This window comes from Sinocyclocheilus grahami, unplaced genomic scaffold (assembly GCF_001515645.1).
Source record: "Sinocyclocheilus grahami isolate Dianchi unplaced genomic scaffold, SAMN03320097.WGS_v1.1 scaffold3.1, whole genome shotgun sequence".
In the NCBI taxonomy this organism is placed as follows: domain Eukaryota; kingdom Metazoa; phylum Chordata; class Actinopteri; order Cypriniformes; family Cyprinidae; genus Sinocyclocheilus; species Sinocyclocheilus grahami.
Window position 1 is genome coordinate 579,435 of NW_015505182.1, and position 22,994 is coordinate 602,428.

Consider the following 22,994-nt stretch of genomic DNA (forward strand, 5'->3'; position numbering starts at 1 on the left):
GGGAATAACAATCTGAACACAGACGGTGTGGTTTCCTTGAGATGTGAGGGTGTGCATATTGTGCCATTGAGGTTTCATTAGAGAGGTGTGAAGGGGTGTGTTAGTGTGTTTTTGTGTGTGTTCCAGTGGGGGAAGGGTACGCACTTTACCTCATTTGAGTAAAACTTATACCTTCTTTGTGTACATTCACTGTGTAGCCTATTAAAGAAAAAAGAGGTTCATTTACTTGTGTCGCATTAATCGTATTCCCTCATTTGAATCAAATGTAGAGTGAGAGGGAGGGGAGAGGAAGGTAGAGAGAGAGAGGGAGTGGGAGGAGGGAGGAGAGGAATGATTTAGGCTATTATGAAAGGAAGATAGAGACAGAGTGAGGAAGAGAGATCGTGTCGTGCAGACGACAACATCCTTATTGCGACGGGGGCTGCAGCTGCTTAAAGAGAGAGAAAAAAGTCTCGTAACATTAGAAAAGGCCAGTGGCCGTTATTGACGCAGCGCGCGGCACCAGCAGCGTCACTGGAGGAGGCAGATAGACGCGAGCACGTCCTCATTCAAAGCTTTTTACAAAGGTAAGAAAGCGCGTTCAAACCTTTATCATCCAAAACGTAATGATTCACTCAACAATTCAATTCATATCGCCTTTAATTCGTTATTTGTCTGTTTTGTGGCAGTATTCAGGACGACACCCGCTGTGTTTATATTCTGCTTTGAGAACTGAAGCGTCCCATAATAATCTGTCAGAAAGGGATTGCGCAATACAGTCTAGCGGAATAATAATTTGGGAATATTTGGGTTAACTGTGGCACACTGTAGTTATCAGGAGGCCTATATGAAATAAACACGTCTATTATGAAATAATGGGGTGGACTTGTGTGAACGGCGAGTAACGGCGTTTTGTTTGCACGGGAGTGACGACCCTCATTGAAATCATAGCGGCTGCTAGATAGTCTTACCTTAAACACCTGTGCAAACTACTGGCCAAAGACGAACATAAATTACTCTTTGAGAAGTCTGTTATATACCAGAAGTGCTGTTATAGGAGAGACCCGGGGCCGTTAACACTGCATAACACTGTAACATTTTATATTGCATTAAAGAGTATGACCAACTACTCATATGTAAAAGAGACCGGGGCTAGTTGTCACACTAGGAAGTTTAGTCAAAGGTCCAATTAGACAAATGTGTGTTTTCTCTAGTAGTTGTTTTGTTTGTTGGTTTCAAAGACCTCATGCAAGCTGTCAACACGTAGTTTGATCTATATGTCATAAAGTGTGCCATTTATGTGTTACGATATTTGTTGGCTAAACATTTTTATATTATTTTTGTATGAATTGTTAATTGTTTAATTAATATAAATATAAATCCTGTTTAATGGCAGGTTCCAAAGTGCCAACTTACTCCATATTAATCGTTTTTCTTGCTTAAAAAATTGTAACCAATTCTTTAAAAGAAAGTGTCTATTTACTTTTTTAAAAAAACTTTAAATAAACAATGCATGTTTAAATAGAAATATTCTCCATAGAGACGTATATGTACTAGCATTGAAATATTATTCAGTAAGTTGCCATATTAAACGAAAGCATGACAATAAAGGCATTTTCAATTAAGTCATCTTCAGCAACATGTTATAAATAATGCAGACCCGAGTCTGAACAAACTGCTCCAATTCATAAATTCTGATCATACACAAAAAGCTCACCAAGGTCAGTATGCCCCAATACTAACTGCCTTGTTCTGTGACTCAGCCCTGTGGCACGAAATTCTTGCCTCATTTGATGGGGTTTTATTCTGTTCTTATCAGTTGAATCTGTATGATTTAAGAAAAGCTGTCTTGTTACTGAGAACCGACTGAAGCATTTAGGCATTTCTCCATTAATAACGTAACTTAAGGTTTTGCACCATGCATTTCAGTGCTGCCCTTTGGATTTTGTGATCAGTCTCCACTCAGTTTTCTTTGTGTTCTTTGTTGGCACATTGAGATCTTTAATCTCTTCCTGCCTCTGAATCTGAATCACCAGAAGTATTGTTTAGAAGTTAGATCTAATGACCATGACCAGAAACCGAACCTGACCATTTTTAAACATCAAAAATGATTTTTGATTTTAGCCCAACCGCATTTTGAAAACTGGAAAGGTAATTTGTGCAAAGTAATAAAGGTAGTATATAAATGGTCAGTGACTCAGCTTTATTGGTGACAGTTGTAGTGAGAGAGAGCATTTCAGAGGCATTTTGGAGGCTGGGGACAGCCATGGCCAAGGGTTAAAACTGATAGTGACAGACCGAGCAGCAGCAGCAAATTAAAGCTCAGTGAAGCACTGTGGAAAAGTACACCACGGACTGCTAATGCTGGCCTGCAGCAGCCCCATCAGTGTGCTCAGGTGTGCGACTAGAACCAAAAATGTGAAACGGTGAGAGACTGAGAAAGAAAAAAACAGTAGTACGCAAGCAGCTCTTGGACATGATGCTGCTGATTCTGGCAGACTCTGATTTTGGCAGACTTATGACCTAGAATTTTTTATAAAATAATTCATGTAAATATAGCTTCACAATCTACTGGAATGAGGGCGTGTGCTATATCCACCAGCCTCATAAAACATTCACGAGATCCCCGTGCTTTCAGAAGCAGATGAGGGTGAGCGATTGAGTAGGACTCGCGGTCCAGATCTTTTTTGATGGGTGTTGTCCATGTGGGGCATATATTCATTCCATATTGACACAAAAATAGCCCAACTTCCCAAATCTGTATGTGCTGTTCTTATAACAAACATGTAATTACCAAACAGGTAATCATGATAAGCAATATATTCACTTTTTTTTTTTTTAAGAAGTCTCGTATGCTCAGCAAAGCTGCATTTATGTGATCAAATATTTCAAAGATGAAATATTATTGCAATTTATAATAATTCCTATGCAAATGAGGAAGAGTGGGGACGTTCTCTGATCTCTACTGTGAAGTGCTCAAGTACAGATGAGCTTCTGTTTTGTGTCCTGCAATGAGCACTTCTGGGACATAGAGCGGTCATTGTTCTCCTCAGGCATTGCTGCTGCAGATAATGTATCTGTCAGTGAGAACATGCCATGCTCCAGTTGAAGTCACTGGGCATCGTAATTGCAGTCTCTCCCTCGGTACGGCCATCCACGGCCCCCTGTTATGTTTTAATGGGCCTCATCACAGCAAATGTGTAACAGAGAGAGTTCTATATGCAGTCTCTTCACTATGCGATCAGTTTCAGTCAAAAGAATTGTAGAACAGTCAGCTAGATTATTAAAATGATATTATGGTTAAAATTAAGGGCTGTGAATTCATTGAAAATGTATTACACAAAATGGTATGCCATTCAAAAGTTGTGTGTCATTTTTTTTTATATATATAATAAATTAATACTCCAGCAAGGACACAGGGAGGACAAAATTGATATAAAGTGACAGTGAAGGCATTTAAAATTTTAAATAAAAAATCTGTTAAAATAATTGTTTTGAACTTTCTGTTCATCAAAGAAAAATGTATAAAGGTTTTCACAAAAACATTAGGCAACTTTTATCAACATTGATAATAAGAAATGTTTGTTATAGGATCATGTGACTCTTCATGCAAATTTGTAGGAGTAATGGATCCTAAAAATTCAGCTTTGTATATAAATTACAAAAAAATTTACTAAATATTTTTAGATATTTAAAATATATCAAAATAAAAATGTTTAGGAAATGTAAAATAGGAAACATTAAAATATTAAAGTTTTTCTTTAATTATAATAATATTCCACAACATTACTGTGCATGAGATTTGTTTTAAAACATCTTACCAAACCCAAACATTTGAAGTATAATCATTTCCATATGATCAAATAAGCTGATAATTTATTTACCTGTGATAACCGATAAAATCTAAATAAACTAAAAAAATCTAAAATCAGCCATTTTATATGCTACAATAAATTTAAGCATCACAAAATTATAATGAACAGTATTAAAACTATTTTAGTATTTACTCAAGGTTACATTTAGATGAACTTTAATTGAGAGTTAGATAAGGCAAAGGGAAGGCAAACATAAGTGTTCTCAATTAAATGTAATGTCTGTAATTATGCTGTAATGTCAGCCGATAAAGGAATGGTATATCAGTGTTTATAATTTTTTTCCCTGAATTAAAATGTTCAAAGAATGCTCCTTTTGTGAGCCCTTTGAAGGTCACCAAATTTCAGTCCGTTTCCTCTTCAAAAAGGACAAGCATATCATCGTCCTCTGTGAAGTGAGCCAAGCTATTACAGGACATTTCATCTTGGCGGGCTGTCAACACTCACAGACTATCATGTTGATATTTCAGTTACAGGAGGGCTAGTGGGTCCACATGAGGCTGTTTGTCTTCTCAGGTCTCTCGCCATCACACACTTTCTCTTGTGCGTTTGATACATGGCCGTGGCCTTCAGGGCCCAGACTGGCACCACTTTACGTACCATCTGCAGTGCACGCGGAGGCAGTGAGGTGTCGTTAAATGTGTGGATGCATATAAGGACAATTGAAACAGGTGGTGCACAAGCTGGTGCTTTAGTTTTATGTACTGAATGTGTGCATCCTGCATATTTAATGTTTATGGGTGATTTATCATTTAGGGCCAAATTTACTTGAATTCTTGACCACTTACTTTTAGATCATCCGTGTGATTTCAACCATCAATGTGACCTTTTTCTCTTATATGTATATATCTTAAAAATACAATGGATATAGTATTAATAGACAGAAATATGATTAATTATAATATAATATATAATAAAAAAAAACTGAATTAAACATTTAAAGCTGGAATTTTTAAAGCATCTTTTTATTCTTTGTGTATTTTAATCAGTGTAGGGGACCAAATTGAAGTCAGTCAATTGAACTGTGTTAATCATTGTTTAGACTAAGCAATTTTTAGCACAGGTCTTTGGGTCTGTGAAATCTGAGCCATTCCAATTTGCACAGAGATCTGGTTTCAAATATCCACACAAGCCAAGGCAAAGACAGCATTTTAAGCTGACGATTTTTATCATCACCGGCTGCCACGCTGCTGTCTAAGGCCATGCTGTACCCAGCCTCAGCACTTTTCCCTGCGCCTGTGCTTTCCTGTCTGTTGCACTGGCACCAATTAGAGCTACTGTGAAAGTTATCCTCAGGTACATTATACTAGCATGTATTTGACCACTCAATATATGGGCCATGGACAACCACAATGTTCTATACAAGCAAAATTAAATTGCTGATATAGTTTTCAGAATAAAAGGTAACACTCTCATATTATTTAAATCTTTCACTTATTAATCAACATCATTCATTGCTTGGCTTTAGTTTATAATAAAGTCCCATGCTTTTTTCTTTTTGGATAGCAGCCTTCAAACCTCATTCAACATTTCATTTGATTATTGCTGCTTCAGTAAGTGACAGCTAGGTGAAATATTGAGAAAGGCAAGACTTCAATAATGCATGGCACAAGCCTAAAAGGCAGTACGTCAGCAATGAGTCAATGAGCCCTTGTGTGGATTTGTAGACCCCTGAGTCACAAACGTATCACCGTTGGGAACTGCTGTGAAAAATAACAAAACTAAAAGCTTTATTGAAAGTGTTAAAAATTTGTGAATTTTTCATTTGAATGTTTAAAAACGATAGTAAAGATTAACTTTCATGTATCCCATTGAGGAGGTTCAACATGACCCAGTAAACAACCTGCTGCTCTTGTGTTTCATTTCAGTACATGGCTGGATAGAAAGATAATAATGCCACTTTAAGCTTGGGAGAGCTTTCAGTAGTATTTGTTAATTACACATTGGAGTTTACACTTTAATCATGCTCTCTGCTCTGCTTTATTGTCACTGTTCATAGATTCTAGGCTTAATGGCATAGTCATTATAATGATTGGGTTTAATGTACCTAAGACTTTCGGTCTGGAAACAGTAAGTTCCAGCTTTGTGTCACTGTTCAGACAATGGGGAGATGACTCACTGCTCTGAGCAAACATGTCGAACAGCAAACAATCACAACAAACAGCTAATCATGGCATGAATAATCATGAAAGGATGCTCTTGGTGTTGAATCCACAGACCTGTAGTTTTAGATTTGCTGTGGAGTGACTCATAAGACAATTCTGGCATCTGCAAATGTGAAGTAGTAAACCAGAAACTTGTTTGTAGTTTTTAAAATAAGTGTCTTTGAGATCTGTTGTTTGCCTTCTGCATAGATCATCATTATAATTCCTCCACACTGCTGCTGTTTTAGCTCCGGCTATCAAGTGCTGACTTTATTGGCAAACTCAGATTGCAAACACTGAATATTTATTCTGTGGCAAGGCCATGACTTGGGGACACTAAGCCATACATTTTAGATTAGGCTTGGATTGGTTCAGTGAATACCAATTTGATTTACTTTTAGGAATATTCAGACTGGCAAGATGTTTTTTGCTGTATCAGCTGTAATGTATAGCAGTTTGGCTGTTTGTAGACCAAAGCATTTTTTTGAGGATGCAGTGGGTGTCCAACAGAACCTTAAGGTATGTAGATGAAGGTAGACTGATAAAAATTCCTTAGATATGTTTTTTTGTTGAGTCTCTACACAGACACCTGACTTCAACAGGCCACCTGCTGGGAAAGATCCATTTTGGGGGGCTAAGTCCCATTAGCAGATGTCAGGGCAGCAGTAAAAGCATCATTGCCCTAGGCAGTCCATGAGTCCTACAAGAAACTTTTGAGAAAAGGAAGTACTCAGATGAATGTATGATGGTAGGCATTAGGCAGGAATGAAATGGCCATTGGGAACACTAGGACTTTTTCAGATGGGCTCTTGTTGGCCGAATGTCCATTTTAATGTTAATTTTGCATATACAAAGCAAATATAAAGGGAGGAAAAAGGGGAGGGTCCATATAGGCCCATTTTAAAGTGAAGTGAAGTGATGTGTGGCCAAGTATGGTGTCCCATACTCAGAATTTGTGCTCTGCATTTAGACTTTTGAGAAAAGGAAGTACTCAGATGAATGTATGATGGTAGGCATTAGGCAGGAATGAAATGGCCATTGGGAACACTAGGACTTTTTCAGATGGGCTCTTGTTGGCCGAATGTCCATTTTAATGTTAATTTTGCATATACAAAGCAAATATAAAGGGCGGAAAAAGGGGAGGGTCCATATAGGCCCATTTTAAAGTGAAGTGAAGTGATGTGTGGCCAAGTATGGTGTCCCATACTCAGAATTTGTGCTCTGCATTTATCTGCATTTATTTGTGCTTCCATCCAAGTGCACACACACAGTAGTGAACACACACACACACACACTGTGAAGACACACCCGGAGCAGTGGGCAGCCAATGCTGTGGCACCCGAGGAGCAGTTGAGGGTTCGGTGCCTTGCTCCAGGGCAGGGGTAGGCAAGTTCGGTCCTAGAGAGCCGCAGTCCTGCAGAGTTCAGCTCCAACTCTAATCAGACACACCTGAACAAGCTAATCAATGTCTTCAGGATTACTAAGGCTATAGGCAGGTGAGTTTTTTTTCAGGGGTGGAGCTGAACTCTACAAAACTGCGGCTCTCTAGGACCGAACTTGACTACCCCTGCTCTAGGGTCTCACCTCATTCGTGGTATTGAAGGGGGAGAGAGCGCTGGTTATTCACTCCCCCCACCAACAATTCCTGCCGGACCTGAGACTCAAAACTGCAACCTTCGGGTTACAAGTCTGATTCTCAATCCATTAGGCCATGACTGCCCCCATTTAAACTACAATGATGGCAGCATCTCCCTTCACAAATTAATAGAAATGTTTAGTGGCGGTGATGTAGTATACATTTTCAGGCTCACTCTGTTTCTATGTGTAGAATTTGTCACCATCAGAAAGCACTCAGCCATGTGTCCTCATTCCAGCTGGACGAGCTGTCATGATTGTCCTTAGCTCTGACGTTTGAAATGGACACAGAAAAACAAGGGGTTTTAACAGAAAAATGTTGGAGCAAGAGGCATGTTTCACTGTAGGAAGGTGTGAACCTGAGAAATACATAAAGATCTTGTCAAAATGAAAATGTTGTGTAATTTAGTTAATTAAAGGGTTGCTTTTGCAATATTAAAACATCAGTTAAAAAAAACAATGTTTTATTTTAAGTGTGCTGTATGCAAATTTAATGTTTAAATAATATAGTTAAAATCAGTTGGCCTATTTTAAAGTGTTACTTTTGCAGTATTAAACAATAAAAATTTTTTATAAGTAATAAAAAATAAAATAACTTTGTTTTAAACAATATTTTTTATTTTAAATATACTTTATTATAATTTTTTAAAAATATAATCATTTTAAATAATATTGGTAAAATTAATATATTTAGCAAGTTTGAATTATGTGACATGGGATAGTGGGGAATTATTGCACTGTTGTCTCAAGACTATCCCTGATGATAGGGTATGGTAGATGGACTACAAAGAAATGTGTTTGAGTGAAATCAAAACATAACAGAGAACTCTCTGTAAATTTGTGCATTGATTGATTTGTGTGTTCCTTGACAAACAGCCCTCTCATATTCATGCATACAGTACATCTACTGCAGCATGAGGAAAATCCTGTCAGTTACATCCTGGCAGCCAGCACATTATACCATGCTAAGTGAGGTTGAAAAGACTGTGACAACACACCGAAGCAGTGCTGATAAAACAAGCATTTGAGTGCAGTCAGGTGGCAATCAGAATCTTGTTTGGTGTAATTAAGAAATTTCTCTGATGAAAGCCCCTTTCTCTCTTTTTTAAACCTCTACAAACAACTGCTGGGATGCTTCCAGGGGGCCCTTCTCATCACAAACAGCACATCTGTGCTGACGCTCCGTGGTTCTCAGCTTCGCCTGCTGACGTACCGGGAACTACAGAGCAGCTGCGATTGCCTTTACTTGGGCCAGGAAAAAGATGTGCAATTGCCAATTACTGGGCTGGGGGGGGAGGTGGTATGCTGCACAGTGAAGGAAACAATCCCGCACACTCAAAGCAGATATGAGGGCGGGATGGCGAATGGTGCAAAGCAGCTGCTACCCTGCACACTTTTGTCAATTTAGCCGTTAGACAATTTGAGTCACGTGTCCCTGTTTTATTAGGCCCGAATATGAGCCGTGCATCAGCAGGTGACACATCAGGGCGAGTGAGTGGTGAATATGACGGTGTAGAGTAGATTTTCAGGCTGTCAGAGGAATATAGTGTCAGAATAAATCAGAATTTGTTGCCAATTGAAAACACACAGCCATGCATCCTCACATTGGTTGGACAGGGCTGTTATGATTCTTCTCAGTTGTAAAACGGACACAGAAAAACTAACACTCACCCTGATGTCTTTTTAAAATTGAATGAGCTTCTTTCTTCTGTAGAACATAAAAGACGATATTTTGGGATATTTCTCAGTGTTTTCTTGTTTTCAATACAGTGAAAGACAATGGGCACCAAAACTGCTTGGTCACCAAAATTCTTCAAAATGTATATTTTTCTGTTTTAAAGATAGAAAGTCATAAAGATTTAGAAGCATGCATATTACTAGCCTGTTGGCTGTTTATTAATACTTTATAATAATACATGAACATATTTTAGATCCTCCAGTCCTACCTTATACCTAAAGTACCTTACTAACTATTAATTGAAGTCATAGTTAATAGATAGAATTGGTCCACAAACTTTCATTTTTGAGTTAACTGTTACCTTAACTTAAAAATAAGGTTGATACTAAGGATGGGCGATATCTTATCATTTGCGATATACCGGTAAAAATTCTCCCCACAGTAAGAATTAGACTTACCGCCATAATAACGTTAAAGTCTAGTTGTTGACATATTTCTGTGTGCGACATCGCGGAAGGCAGACGTGAAATTGAGGAGGAGTAGCCTATATCACTAAATGGAGCTCAAGCTCCTTTTACAATCTGTAACTGGTTTGGTTAGGGCTGTACAGTACACAAAAATCGGTCTGAATAAATGTACTACAGTAGCACGTGTGCGATACAGTTTTGCATGTCACTGAAAAAAATAACTATTAAGATTTACTTAAAAAAAAATTGGTAACAAATTGCACGAGCACATTTTAAGTAAATTTTACTGCTCTAATATCAAGTACAACTTACTCACTATTATTAAGTAAAATCTACTTACTAAACTTAATATTCATGAAGAAATTAAATCTAATTGCACCCTAATTAAGTAAATATTACGTAGTTATATTTAATTTAAAAGTGTTTATTTAAAGTAATTAAGTAAAGTTTATTTATTATTTTATAGACAGGAGCCTTGCATTTATAAAAATATTAAGTAAATCCTACTATTATTTACTGAAGTAAATAAGTAGATTTTATTATTTGTTTTGATCGAGATGTCCCATTTACTTAGTTTTATGAATATATATTACTCCCTATGATTATGTAAACAATGCTAATTTCTTTTTGATTAATATTACCCCATAAACTGTATTCATTTTGTCTATACCAGGGGTTCTCAACTCTGGCCTTCAAGGTCCACTTTCCTGCCGAGTTTAGCTCTAACCCTAATCAAACACACCTGAACAAGCTCAACAAGGTCTTCAAGATTACTAGAAAGTTACAGGTTGCTAAACTCTGTAGGGACATGGACCTCGAGCGCCAGAGCTGAGAACCTCTGGTCTATACCTTTATCACAAATCACACAACTAAAATATAATTAAACTCTTTATTTTTCCAACATTAATAAAAGTGAATCGGTCACAGTCACATGACCTACAAAAGTCTGGACAAGTTTTTAAAGGTGCAGTAAAGCCTCATAAAAAGTGCCATTAATCAACAAAACATGTATACCTCCACTGGTGATATTTGGTCTATTGAAAATAGAAAAAAATAAAGTATGACTGAATGCTACTTCAAGTGTCTGCTGTTCTGTAATACAATTCAATCTCCATTACCAACATGAACTGCATTTGCTGCACCATACAGTTTTGACCCAAGGAGGTATCAAATATAGAAAAAAAATACTTAAACAGAACAAGACGATGAGGTTTTAACCTGACAGAGCTAGGTAGTATTGATAACCAAAACTGCATCTAACATGAAAACCATCAGTCTGTCTTCCTCCCCACACCTCAAGTGTCCACTGTATTGGCTCGTCATCAGAGTTAGGTCACCCTGTAAATAAACAGACACAATTTGTGATATTAAAACAATGATCTAAAACATTTAACCACAATTTTATATTATGCAGTGAAGAATAGGTCAAAATAACAACAATAATGTTATATCATGCAAATCTATGCATAGATTTATACTTGCCTGAATATGAGAATTAGATCAATCACTCCTTCTGTATGCTCATCAACTCACACTCCAGCTTATTCTGCAGTGAATCCAAAGCCTTCCAGTTAATAGAAACATGTGTTCATAAAACTTTGCTTTTTAACCAACAAATTACAGATTGTTTGAGCAAAAGAAAAGATATAACTGACAAGACTGGACTGGAATTAACTATAAGTTGAATACCATCATAAAGAAGCGTAAAAACACTTTTACTTTCTATTCACACTTTTCCAAATTAGTCCTATAAAACACAATCGCTGATGGCAACAGGTGCTTTAGGGTTAGGTAGTATGTTAGCTTAGCATAGCGACAAAACATGACAATTAATGAGGATTACTACAAAGTTATTGTTCTAAACTCTCTCTATTACGTCAGTCAAGTGTTTGAAAGAGCAGAAACTAGCGTTATGCTAAACTATGTGATTGTTTTATTTAGTAACGATGTTAGCTAGCTAGCAGTTACAACAACGTTAAATAATTTCCAGTAATTTCCAATTGTGCTCAAGTTTTTACGTGAAAAACAGCTTTGTGAATCTCTGAACTATTGAAAATTTTTTTGCTGAAATATCACTCACTGTGACCGCACGCAAGTTAACTTTAATGAGGTTATGTGATTAATATGAACGTCAATGTACAGTATAATGATTCAAGCAAACAAGAATCAAACAATCGAAATGCACACGGACCAAAGTATTACAAATCAGAATCTAAAACAGAAAGGCAAACTTACCTTAAACACGAGAAAATCCAGCCATGCATCTCCTCCGTGACAAGCCCAACCGTCCCTATGATTCAAAGCGTGGGAGTTTCTGTGCAAGATCGCCCTCCGGTTTCCAGTATGAATTAAACAGTCTTTACAATAAGTGTGTACTCATTAAAGGGGTCCTATAATGCTTTTTCACTTTTTCAAATTTAGTTAGTCTGTAATGTTGCTGTTTGATCATAAAAAGATCTGCAAAGTTACAAAGCTCAAAGTCCACTTCAAAAGGAGATATTTTATTTAACAGAAATCACTTTTCAAAAACTACGACGAACGACTCGTTTGGACTACAACGCATATTTTCCGGGATTTGTGATATCACAAATATCGACGAATGGGACGAGACCTGGTTGAGCTGCACTAGAGAAGGCAACGAGTGTTATCACTATGTAGGAGACACGCTAGCTTTCCCAAGGCAGATGAACTTAGAGTGGTTACAATCATCCGGGTTTAAATCGTGCTCAAATTGATTTGATTTTGATGCAATATTTACATTTTAAGCCCATGTCACCCATCCCTAGTTGATACTCATCTCAGAATCAGCCTATTTTTTGTGAGTCATCTGGGTTTTTGTTTTTCCCCAGGAGCTGAAAGGCCTCTGTCTCTTGTCTGGGTGTGGTTGCAGTAGGAGGATGAGGATTCTATTGTGTCTGCTGTCTCTCAGCTCTCTGGCTCTGAGCTACACATTGGGTAAGTATGATCTGATCTGATGTCTCCCATCATCTCAATTCATTCAAGATCTCATTTGCAAATATACTTAGGAGGTCTCGCTCAGCCCTTCCCCCATTAGTGAAACTTCGTTACCACTCACCCTTTGTTTGCTTTTTTTCTATATTCCCTTTGCTCCAGCATTTCCTTGTTGAAACATCATTGAAATGTACATTGTCACTTTGATGGTGTCTGGGATGTGTGGTTTTAGGCTTGTGCATCAGTGGGGGCCACAAATTCAGATTAATTATTCATTGTGTTATCTTAGATCAGTGGGCAGAAGGGATTTGATTTACTTGAGAGGTGTTTTAGACGGCTGAAGTAATCCAGGCCCCATTAAACATTGATAAAAATGTGCTTTTGTCCATAATGCTATTAACTTGGCAAATGGCACTCTAGTCAAAGTTGTACTAGACTCACAGGCATAAAATCTGGTCCACTTGGCACCAAATTCTGGTCAGGAGCCACCATCTGAGTAACATAAGCGACCAAGCATAATTTGTTTTATTTTTACATGCCATTTAGGGGAAGATTTATCTAAAATTGTTGATTCCACAAAAAATAGACTGTGAAAAGTCAAAAATTAAAATAACACTTCAGCAATGTTGGCAGGGGCAGTTCTAGACCGTTTTTAGGTGGGCTTCAGCCCCCCTATTTGTTGTTTTAACCCCCTCTTAAACTAGAAGCGCGTGTTTGTGGACTTTGTAATCAGAATTCAAGTTTATACAAAAATTATAAGTACCAACTACTTCACAGGTATTTGTTCTTCAGCAAATCTGCTCACTTCTTCAACTTTCGACCTACTTTTAAATCAGACTTTGTTTCCAGACAGACAGGTGCAGCCAGCCAATCAGAGTACCGTTTCCGCCCAATGTTTCCTAGACCTACATCATCGTTTGCTCATTTATTTGATCATGACAATTTAACTTCACTGTTTTAATATATTTTAAAATGTAATTTAGTGCTGTCATGGCAAAGATGAATTTTCAGCAGCCATTACTCCAGACTTTTAGTGTCACATAATCCTTCAGAAATCAATATGCTGATTTGGTGCTTAAGAAACATATTTTATTATTATCAATGTTGAAAACAATTGTGCTGCTTAATATTTTTGTGGAAACTGTGCTACATTTTTTTTCAGGAATCTTTCAGTTCATGTAAAGTTCAAAAGAACAGAATTTATAATCTTTTGTAACATTTATATATGTATTTGCCTATCCTTACTGCATATAAGTCTTAATTTCTTTCAAAAATCTGTAATGTGCAAACAGCAAAACATGGACATAGAAAGGAACAAATGGTTTGAGAATATACCTAATTGTCATATTCACTGTACTGAGGAAAATGTCTAAGTTCTGATGTATCATCACAGGCATTCAGATTGAATTGGCTAACAATACAATTACTGTTTCTAGTCTAGTACACAGAAGTAACTACACATAGACACTGTGAAGAGCTGTTGAGAGTCTTCAGTGGAAAAGAACTTAAGTGGCAGTTTTGAGCTGTTTATCCCCATTACTGGAAGCAGCCATCATGCCACTGAAAACCTCCCGGGGAGCCGGCTCCCCTTCTCAACTCATCTCTCCTCCCCTGCCTCTCTGTTATTGCCCTAGATTCCTGTGGGTCTTACCAGAACTGCACACAAACACTGCATACATATACAGCATTCCAATGAATTCTAAATGGCAAATTCCTAAATCAAACAAAAAGTCTGCATACACATAGTGACTGAAAAAAATAAGAATGTTTAAAAATGAATGTTCCATTTTTACTGGAAATCAAGATAATATGCATAAGATAATAAAACTTAATTTTAGAGATATATCTTGAATTCAGTTCATTTTTCTTTAAAAAAATTATATTTACTTATTTAATCACTAAATACCAATAGGGAGGAAAAATTAAACTTAATTTTAGTACAGTATAACCTCTGAAAACAATATCAATATCTGCAATTTACTTGAAAATGAATGTATCTCGTTTTAGGAATGTTTAGATATTTTTACTGGAAAACACGACAAAAAAAAGAATACTGATTCTTTTTTTTATAGTACTCTAATCCATCACAAATTGCATTATAATACACAGTCTCAAATCCATAAGAAGCACCAATTTATTTGAAAATAGAAAAGCTAAATCCCAGTCGCAGTTGCACACACTGACACAAATGCACATACAGTCCTATATAATCCAAACTCATTCTTGAGTCTTGACCCAATTCATAATGCATCATATGCATTCACGGCTACCTGGAGACTTAACTGTATTCAAACTCCCCTGTTCCCCTCTGTTCTGTCAAAATATCTGAGTGCGTGCAATTATATCTGACAGCTTGTATCCCCTGCTGACTTTCCCTAGGTGGAGTACACTCCCACTCTGAGTGCAAATACACTGGTGTTGTTAGGCACGCACGACCCCCTGTATCTGTCTGTTTGGCACAGTACACTGGCTGTCAATGGAGGCAGTATAAAAGACCTGAGCATGACAAGACTACTTGTGCTAGATTACTCTCATAGATATTTTACTATACCCTTGACTTTCATTTAGTGTGCTGTTGCCTAGTTAATCATCTGGTAACCAGAAAGCTGTTGGTTCAAATCCAGGGGGTCACCATGTTAAAAGGCCATGAATGCTGTTTTTGACTCAAAAGCATTTGGTGACAGTCTTTGTTGAAATGTTTCTCACAGACAGTAACGGTGGGCACATTTTTGTAGGTGGGGATGTGTGTGTGTCAGGTCACGACAGTGGACCTGTGTTTGAGGAGCAGCCGTCTAGTCTGATTTACCCAGAGGGGATGCCAGAAGGCAAGGTGACCCTGAGCTGCCAGGCTCGCGCCAGCCCTGCTGCTATTTACCGGTACTCAGATCAGATTTTTGGCACTTACACCTTATCGAACAAAACAGGACCTTTATTCACTATGACCTAACTTTAAACACAAACATTGTAAAAAATATTTTACCAAAACAAATGATTTCAAATACTACATATCTGACCCAAACTTTTGATTGATAATGTAATTCTTTAAGATAATAATAATAAATTAAGTTTATTGGATTTTTTTCTAGTTATATACATTAACTTCACAAAATTTTGTTGTATTTATGCTTAGAAAAACACAATTTTTCACTGTGGTATGAAAATAAACATTAATATATATTCTCTGAAACCATGTTTTAATATGCAATTTTGCTTCTTAAGCCTTAAAAATCTCCTTGTTTAAAGGAGGTTAAAAATATTTTTACAGGAAAACCAAGCAAAAAAATTTTTTTTCATACATAATGCATGCTGTCCCCACAAAAAGTGTACTACATGTTTGGCTGAATTAAATTAATCATTAATTATGCACTTTTTTGAAGCTATAATCTGTTGAAGTTAGATCTTGTATGTGATTTCTCACAGGTGGCGTGTGAATGGCACTGAAATAGCATTTGCCGAGGATTCGCACTACACGCAGGTTGCAGGAAACCTTGTGATCAATAACCCTCAGAATGGGCGAGATGGTGGGTCATACCAGTGTCTCGCCATCAACCGCTGTGGCACCATTGTTAGCCGAGTGGCTAACCTCAAATTTGGCTGTGAGTACAAACCAAATGATTTTGTAGTGTGAAAATTTGAAAAGTGTGTCCTTTCTGAATAAAAGCAGCAGTAGTTGAAATTGTACTCTACCGGTACTGATTAATGTTGTGTGCATTCTAGACCTCCATGATTTCCCCCCTGAGAGTAGAAGCCCTCAGACGGTCCATGAAGGTGCAGGAATCTTTCTTGCCTGTCAGCCACCAGCTCATTACCCAGGTATGATTGCACACTATCAGTTAGTGAACCATTTCACTCTGTATTCAGTTCATTTATTTCCTCAAATGTTTATATTACATCTTCCATTCATTTTGTTCCACCAAGCTTTGTCCTACCGCTGGTTCATAAACGAGTTCCCCAACTTCATCCAGCCAGAGGGGGGCAGATGGTTTGTTTCTCAGGTGACGGGTAACTTATACCTTGCTAACGCAAGGGCCAATGACACGGGCAACTATTTCTGCTTCACCACCATCAACATGGACATCAGCACCAAGAGCATCTTCAGCAAAGCTGTCCAGCTCACTGTTTACCCTGATGGTTAGTTTGTTTCCTTCAAAAATAAGAAACAAGCTCAAGTACATGCTGCTATCAAAATAACATTTTATATAAAAAAAATACGTCTTACATTTTGTTTTTCCAAAGCAAACCCAAGGAAAGCAACTCCAAATGTCCGAGTGCGTTTTCCCGCTGAGACGTACGCATTATCGGGACAAACTGCACAGCTGGAATGCTTTGCCTATGGCAAGTAAGTCCCCCTTAGCTCCTCACTTCCCTTCAGAGATCACTGCGACATCGGTTCAACAACATCCATAACTCAGTCAGCTATAAAAATGGAAAATTTTTCTCTAACGTCCTTTTGCTCACTCTTTACTTTCCTCCCTAAGTCCCATTCCTAAAATCCGCTGGAGGAAGGTGGATGGGATTTTACCACCTAAGGTCGGAGCAAGTGCAGAGGGACCCACCCTGATTATTCCTGAACTGAATTTTGATGACGAGGGCATCTATGAGTGTGAGGTTTACAACTCAGAGGGCCGTGAGACACATCAGGGACGTGTCTCTGTGCAAGGTAGGCACAACGTCAGCACTAGAATGATATTTTCTACTAGATTTTCCACTTGTTAACTTTGGTAGAAGTTTGATGTAGCATAAAACCGTGTGTTGTTATTGTTAAACAAAATTATTAAAAATTGTTAATTAGAAGAAGGTGAAATAAAATATACATTATAAATTATATTAAAAAATTATTTAAATATAAATATTATAAATAGACTAAAAACCTAACAAATTAAATGAAAAGGAAATAAGTTTAAATACTAAAACAAAATAGAAATGAAAATGAATTAAAGTTATATACTGTGTGTGTGTGTGTGTGTGTGTGTATTAGGGCTGGGCGGTATATTGAGATTGTACGATATATATCGCTATTTTCTTTATAAGCGATTCGATATGAGGCAATACCGTTATATTGATATACAGTAGTTTGATACGAGCGCATCTGAAAATATAGCGGAGGACACAGACTGAGCTGCTGCGAAGAAAGTGCATAATCCAATTTGTTCTAAACATGTGACAAGCTTCATATTAAGACCTTTAAAAATTGGTAAGACATAGTTTATAGTTTCGTTTCGCATATTAGTTTAAGCGGCTCGGCCCGTCATATGCTCTGACAGAAAAGCTGCATGTGCCGCTGACAGAGACACTAGGCTACTTGTGCTGTTTAATGTGTTTGAGATGTGCTGTCTTCCTGAATGCATAACTTACATTTCACAGGTATTTTGTCCATCTGTAAATACCATATATCGCAAATCGGCCAAAAAATACAGAGATATGAATTTTTGCCCATATCACCCAGCCCTAGTGTGTGTGTATATATATATATATATATATATACAAGAATCTTATTTCTCACCATCTTGGAGTCCTTCAGGTGTTTTTTCATGTGTCTTGCACTGAGGAGAGGCTTCCGTTGGGCCACTCTGCCATAAAGCCCCGACTGGTGGAGGGCTGCAGTGATGGTTGACTTTCTACAACTTTCTCCCATCTCCCGCCTGCATCTCTGGCGCTCAGCCACAGTGATCTTTGGGTTCTTCTTTACCTCTCTCACCAAGGCTCTTCTCCCCCGATAGCTCAGTTTGGCCGGACGGCCAGCTCTAGGAAGGGTTCTGGTCGTCCCAAACGTCTTCCATTTAAGGAATGGAGGCCACTGTGCTCTTGGGAACCTTAAGTGCAGCAGAATTTTTTTTGTAACCTTGGCCAGATCTGTGCTTTGCCACAATTCTGTCTCTGAGCTCTTCAGGCAGTTCCTTTGACCTCGTGATTCTCATTTGCTCTGACATGCACTGTGAGCGGTAATGTCTTATATAGACAGGTGTGTGGCTTTTCTAATCAAGTCCAATCAGTATAATCAAATACAGCTGGACTCAAATGAAGGTGTAGAACCATCTCCAGGATGATCAGAAGAAATGGACAGCACCTGAGTTAAATATTTGAGTGTCACAGCAAAGGGTCTGAATACTTAGGACCATGTGATATTTCAGTTTTTCTTTTTTAATAAATCTGCAAAAATGTCAACAATTCTGTGTTTTTCTGTCAATATGGGGTGCTGTGTGTACATTAATGAGGGAAAAAAATTAACTTAAATGATTTTAGCAAATGGCTGCAATATAACAAAGAGTGAAAAATTTAAGGGGGTCTGAATACTTTCCGTACCCACTGTATATATATATATATATATATATATACACACACACTAATAAAAATTACAAAAACACATAACAAAATCAATAAAAAATTTAATTAAAAACTGATAATATAAAAATAAAAGCTGATTCATTATATTGAGCAATAATTACACATCAATCCACTTATTAGGAAGAGAAGTAAAAATCTGCTGGTTTGTATGTGTTCTCGCTTCCCAGCCCAGCCTGAGTGGCTTCAGGTCATGAGTGACTCTGAGGTGGAAATCAGTTCGGAGCTGCAGTGGAGCTGTGCTGCTGCGTGCAAACCAAGACCCACCATTCGCTGGCTCCGTAACGGACAGCCCCTCACCACACAGGTCAGCCATATATGTGCGCACACACACTTAACTGTTGCTGGATTGTCATCTGACAATGTGTGTGTTTTCCGAAATGAACAGGACCTCTAGCTGTCAAGACTCAGACTGATATATGCTAAATAATTTTTAGAAAACTCTTCATGTCTAAGAGTCAGTGAGATGTGACAATGAATAACCTGCTCATTATTTTTTCAGCTACAGGTAGATTGACAAGAGAAATGTTGTGTGGACCTCTGCTGGCATTAATGTGCATGTGCATCATGTCTCTTACAATTACCTGTGTGCAGGACCGTGTGGAAGTGAATAACGGGCGACTGAGGATCAGTAACCTCGCCTTGGAGGATTCCGGAATGTATCAGTGTGTAGCCGAAAACAAACACGGCACCATTTACTCAAACGCTGAGCTCAGAGTTCAAGGTGAGCACAAATTAATCTCAAAATGAAAGCAAATCAGAATACAACTGCGTAAACTTTGACATGTTTTTCTTGTTGTCTACCTTAATGCACTTCAAATCCCCTTCTGCTCACCCAGTCATGCCTGAACCCCAATAATAGTATGATCTGTGTTTAAGTCCTCTCTGTATGGTTCCCCATCTCCCTTCCTCCCCGTCCTGTCGCCCTATTTTAGTCCAGGCTCCAGACTTCAGGTTAAATCCAGTGCGGAAGCTGGTTCCTGCTGCCCGTGGTGGACAGGTGAAAATGGAGTGTAAACCTCGGGCGGCTCCTAAACCCACTCTCTTCTGGAGCCGTGGCACAGAGCTACTGACCAATAGTACCAGGTAATCCAGTAATGTTTCAAAGACCTCCTAAATGCTTTAAAAATTTTATATATTATTACTGACAGAAAAATGGCCTTGTGAGCTGTTTGTAGATGCTTTGAGTACAGTGATCTCAAAAAGATGAATTTTCTCCAGGATAACAGTCACTCCAGATGGGGTTCTGTGGATCTACAATATCAGTCGGGCCGATGAGGGAAAGTACACCTGCTTTGCAGAGAACTACCTTGGCAAAGCCAACAGCACGGCACACCTGTCTGTCAGAGGTAACAAACCCTAATTTTTTGTTTATCTACTTTAAAGGTCTCAGGTTATCTGTTTGACACTAAATATTGTTGCAGCAGTGAGAGTTTATATGCATAGTTTTTTTTACACAGATTACACTTGAAAAGTGTAAGATCACGTAAAACCCATAAACAGTGTTTCTTTATCGGGAAATGTCATTAGCGGTTAAGCAAAATCTAGATTTTCTCGACACACCTATAGACTTTTTAACTTAGTTTGCTTTGGATGTAAGCTCCTTTATCAGCTCTCTATCTGCATGTTCATTGTGCACATATCTTATGTTATGTCTTGATTTCAAGCCTGAGTGTGTTTTTGTCTTATTGATCTGCATGTAAATCTTTAAAATACTAATATGGGCGCAGATGCTTTCAGTGTATAAAGTTATGTTTTTCACTCTGTTCTCTCAAACAGATGCCACAAAAATCACATTAGCACCCTCTAATGCTGACATCAATCAGGGTGAAAATGCCACTCTGCAGTGCCATGCGTCACATGACCCTACTATGGATCTCACCTTCACCTGGTCCCTCAATGGAGTTCTGCTGGACCTAGAAGAACCAAATGGACACTATCGGCGTTTGGAGGGGGTGAGCACTTGACGTGTGTTTAAAAACTGTAAACTTCAGTACATTAACTCTTAAGTAACTCTTAAGTAAGATTTAAAAAAAAAAAAAATTTTAAGTCTCTTATGCTCACCTAGGCTGTGTTAATTTGATAAAAAATACAGTAAAAACAGTAATATTGTGAAGTATTATTACAATTTAAAATAATTGTTTTCTATTGTAATACATTTTAAAATGTATTTTTTTATTATTGTCATGGAAATTTTTATTTTATTTTTGATGAATAGAAAGTTCAAAAGAACAGCATTTATTTGATATATCTTTTTATAAAAACTTTTTTACTGTAGTGTATTTTAGTTTGATTTTGTACTGCAAGGCGCTGATTTATTCAAAATACAGCTTGTTAAGAGACGTGTCATGGCTTTTCTAAGCAATTAGACTCATGATTTTTGCCTGGCAGATGATAAAACAACAAAAAATCCCATAAACCGGCATTGCAAGGACCCAAGCTATATTTAGGGAAGGTCATAGCGATTTGACACTTTGCTGTGCCATTGCAACAGCATAGCAACATTCTAAGAACAACTTAGAGCATAGAGGATCCCTGACAACCACCCACAACACCCTAGCAAATACCACTTACACTTTCTTTAATAAAATGTGAAAATCTAGTTATGTTCTTAATATTAAAAATTTGTATTCCAATAGCAGCAGGCTGCTCACACACTCTGAGATTAGCTTTAATAGGATTCACTTCAAAGTAAATGCCTTTTAGACATATTATATATTGTCAATTTTAAAATCCCAAATTCGAAACCTCTCCAGATTAAGCATGTAATAAAATCTATGATAATGCTCCTATGAAGTTGAAGTGGGCTAATACTTCTTCCTAACACAGTTTACTTTTCTTTTCACTGTCATTTTATATAGAAAGAGACGATTGGTGACCTGTTGATAGTGAACGGACAGCTCAGTCACGCTGGCACATACACCTGCACGGCCCAGACGGTGGTGGACAGTGCTGTAGCCTCGGCCAAGCTGGTTGTGAGGGGTGAGGGCTTCCAGCTGGCCGAGCAGTGATAGAGACCTTATTAAAGCTCAGTTCACCAGCCTGTAGCCTGTGGCTGTTCCACAGCCCTGCTCTTGTGTTTTACCTCAGCTTCATCATTTTTGCCCAGACAACTCTCAGCTCTCAGCCCTGTGAGAATGCATGAAATGTAGAGTCATGAAATATAACTTTAGCAGATCTGTATCCTTGGGGTTTCGTCCCCATATGCCTGTTTGGTACAGATTTTGTAAAGAAAGCAGACCCAACTAAACCACTTTAATAACATATTTGTTTGCTGTGTGTGCATGAGATTAAATATGAAAAAAAAAGTGTATTCTCTGGTAAAGCTAAATGTTTCTTCCTTTACAGGACCACCAGGACCTCCTGGAGGTTTATTGATGACTAGTGTCAATGACACATCTGTTGAGCTGAGATGGAGTCGTGGATATGATAATCACAGTCCCATTGGCAAGTATGTCATCCTGGGCCGATCCTCACAGACTCACGACTGGAAGAGGATGAGGACAGGTGAGGTCATGGGCCATTTTGGTGTCATGTAAACGCAACTTGCTGCATAATAATAGTAGAATTAACATTTTTGCATAAATATTATTACAAATATGCTTATAATGAAAAGTGTTTTTTTTATTAAGCAGGGGTTTCTCTAAGGTTTTTGAACTTTTTTCATAACCCTGAATTGTTCACAGTCCCCCATTTGAATAAATCATTGTAAATTAAACATTTAAATCAGTCTTCCCACATTGTTAATCGACTTTGCAATCTTGCATTCTCAGCATGAGCTTTTTATATATTGGAATATTTTTGATTGTTTATAATATATTATAATAAATTTCATTTTTTAAGTATAATATGTATTTTTTCATTTAATAAAGTTTAAGAATTTACAATATATTTATAATTATTACAACTATATCTACAATATCTA

The 22,994-nt window shown here is 37.6% G+C and overlaps 1 protein-coding gene across 1 annotated transcript in view; it reads left to right on the top strand.

The window, feature by feature from the left end:
* Positions 1 to 301: 301 nt before the first annotated feature.
* The window catches only part of LOC107558367 (contactin-2-like), a 32,469-nt gene continuing 9,776 nt past the window's right edge, over positions 302 to 22,994 (top strand). Inside the window, exons 1-15 of the mRNA XM_016242061.1 lie at positions 302 to 566; positions 12,625 to 12,730; positions 15,463 to 15,604; positions 16,148 to 16,323; positions 16,445 to 16,540; positions 16,646 to 16,858; positions 16,964 to 17,066; positions 17,206 to 17,387; positions 19,240 to 19,376; positions 19,664 to 19,793; positions 20,005 to 20,155; positions 20,291 to 20,418; positions 20,849 to 21,024; positions 21,931 to 22,051; positions 22,418 to 22,576. Coding sequence (XP_016097547.1) covers positions 12,673 to 12,730; positions 15,463 to 15,604; positions 16,148 to 16,323; positions 16,445 to 16,540; positions 16,646 to 16,858; positions 16,964 to 17,066; positions 17,206 to 17,387; positions 19,240 to 19,376; positions 19,664 to 19,793; positions 20,005 to 20,155; positions 20,291 to 20,418; positions 20,849 to 21,024; positions 21,931 to 22,051; positions 22,418 to 22,576 — 1,972 coding nt within the window. The 5' untranslated portion in view covers positions 302 to 566; positions 12,625 to 12,672. The remainder of the gene's footprint in view (positions 567 to 12,624; positions 12,731 to 15,462; positions 15,605 to 16,147; positions 16,324 to 16,444; positions 16,541 to 16,645; positions 16,859 to 16,963; positions 17,067 to 17,205; positions 17,388 to 19,239; positions 19,377 to 19,663; positions 19,794 to 20,004; positions 20,156 to 20,290; positions 20,419 to 20,848; positions 21,025 to 21,930; positions 22,052 to 22,417; positions 22,577 to 22,994) is intronic.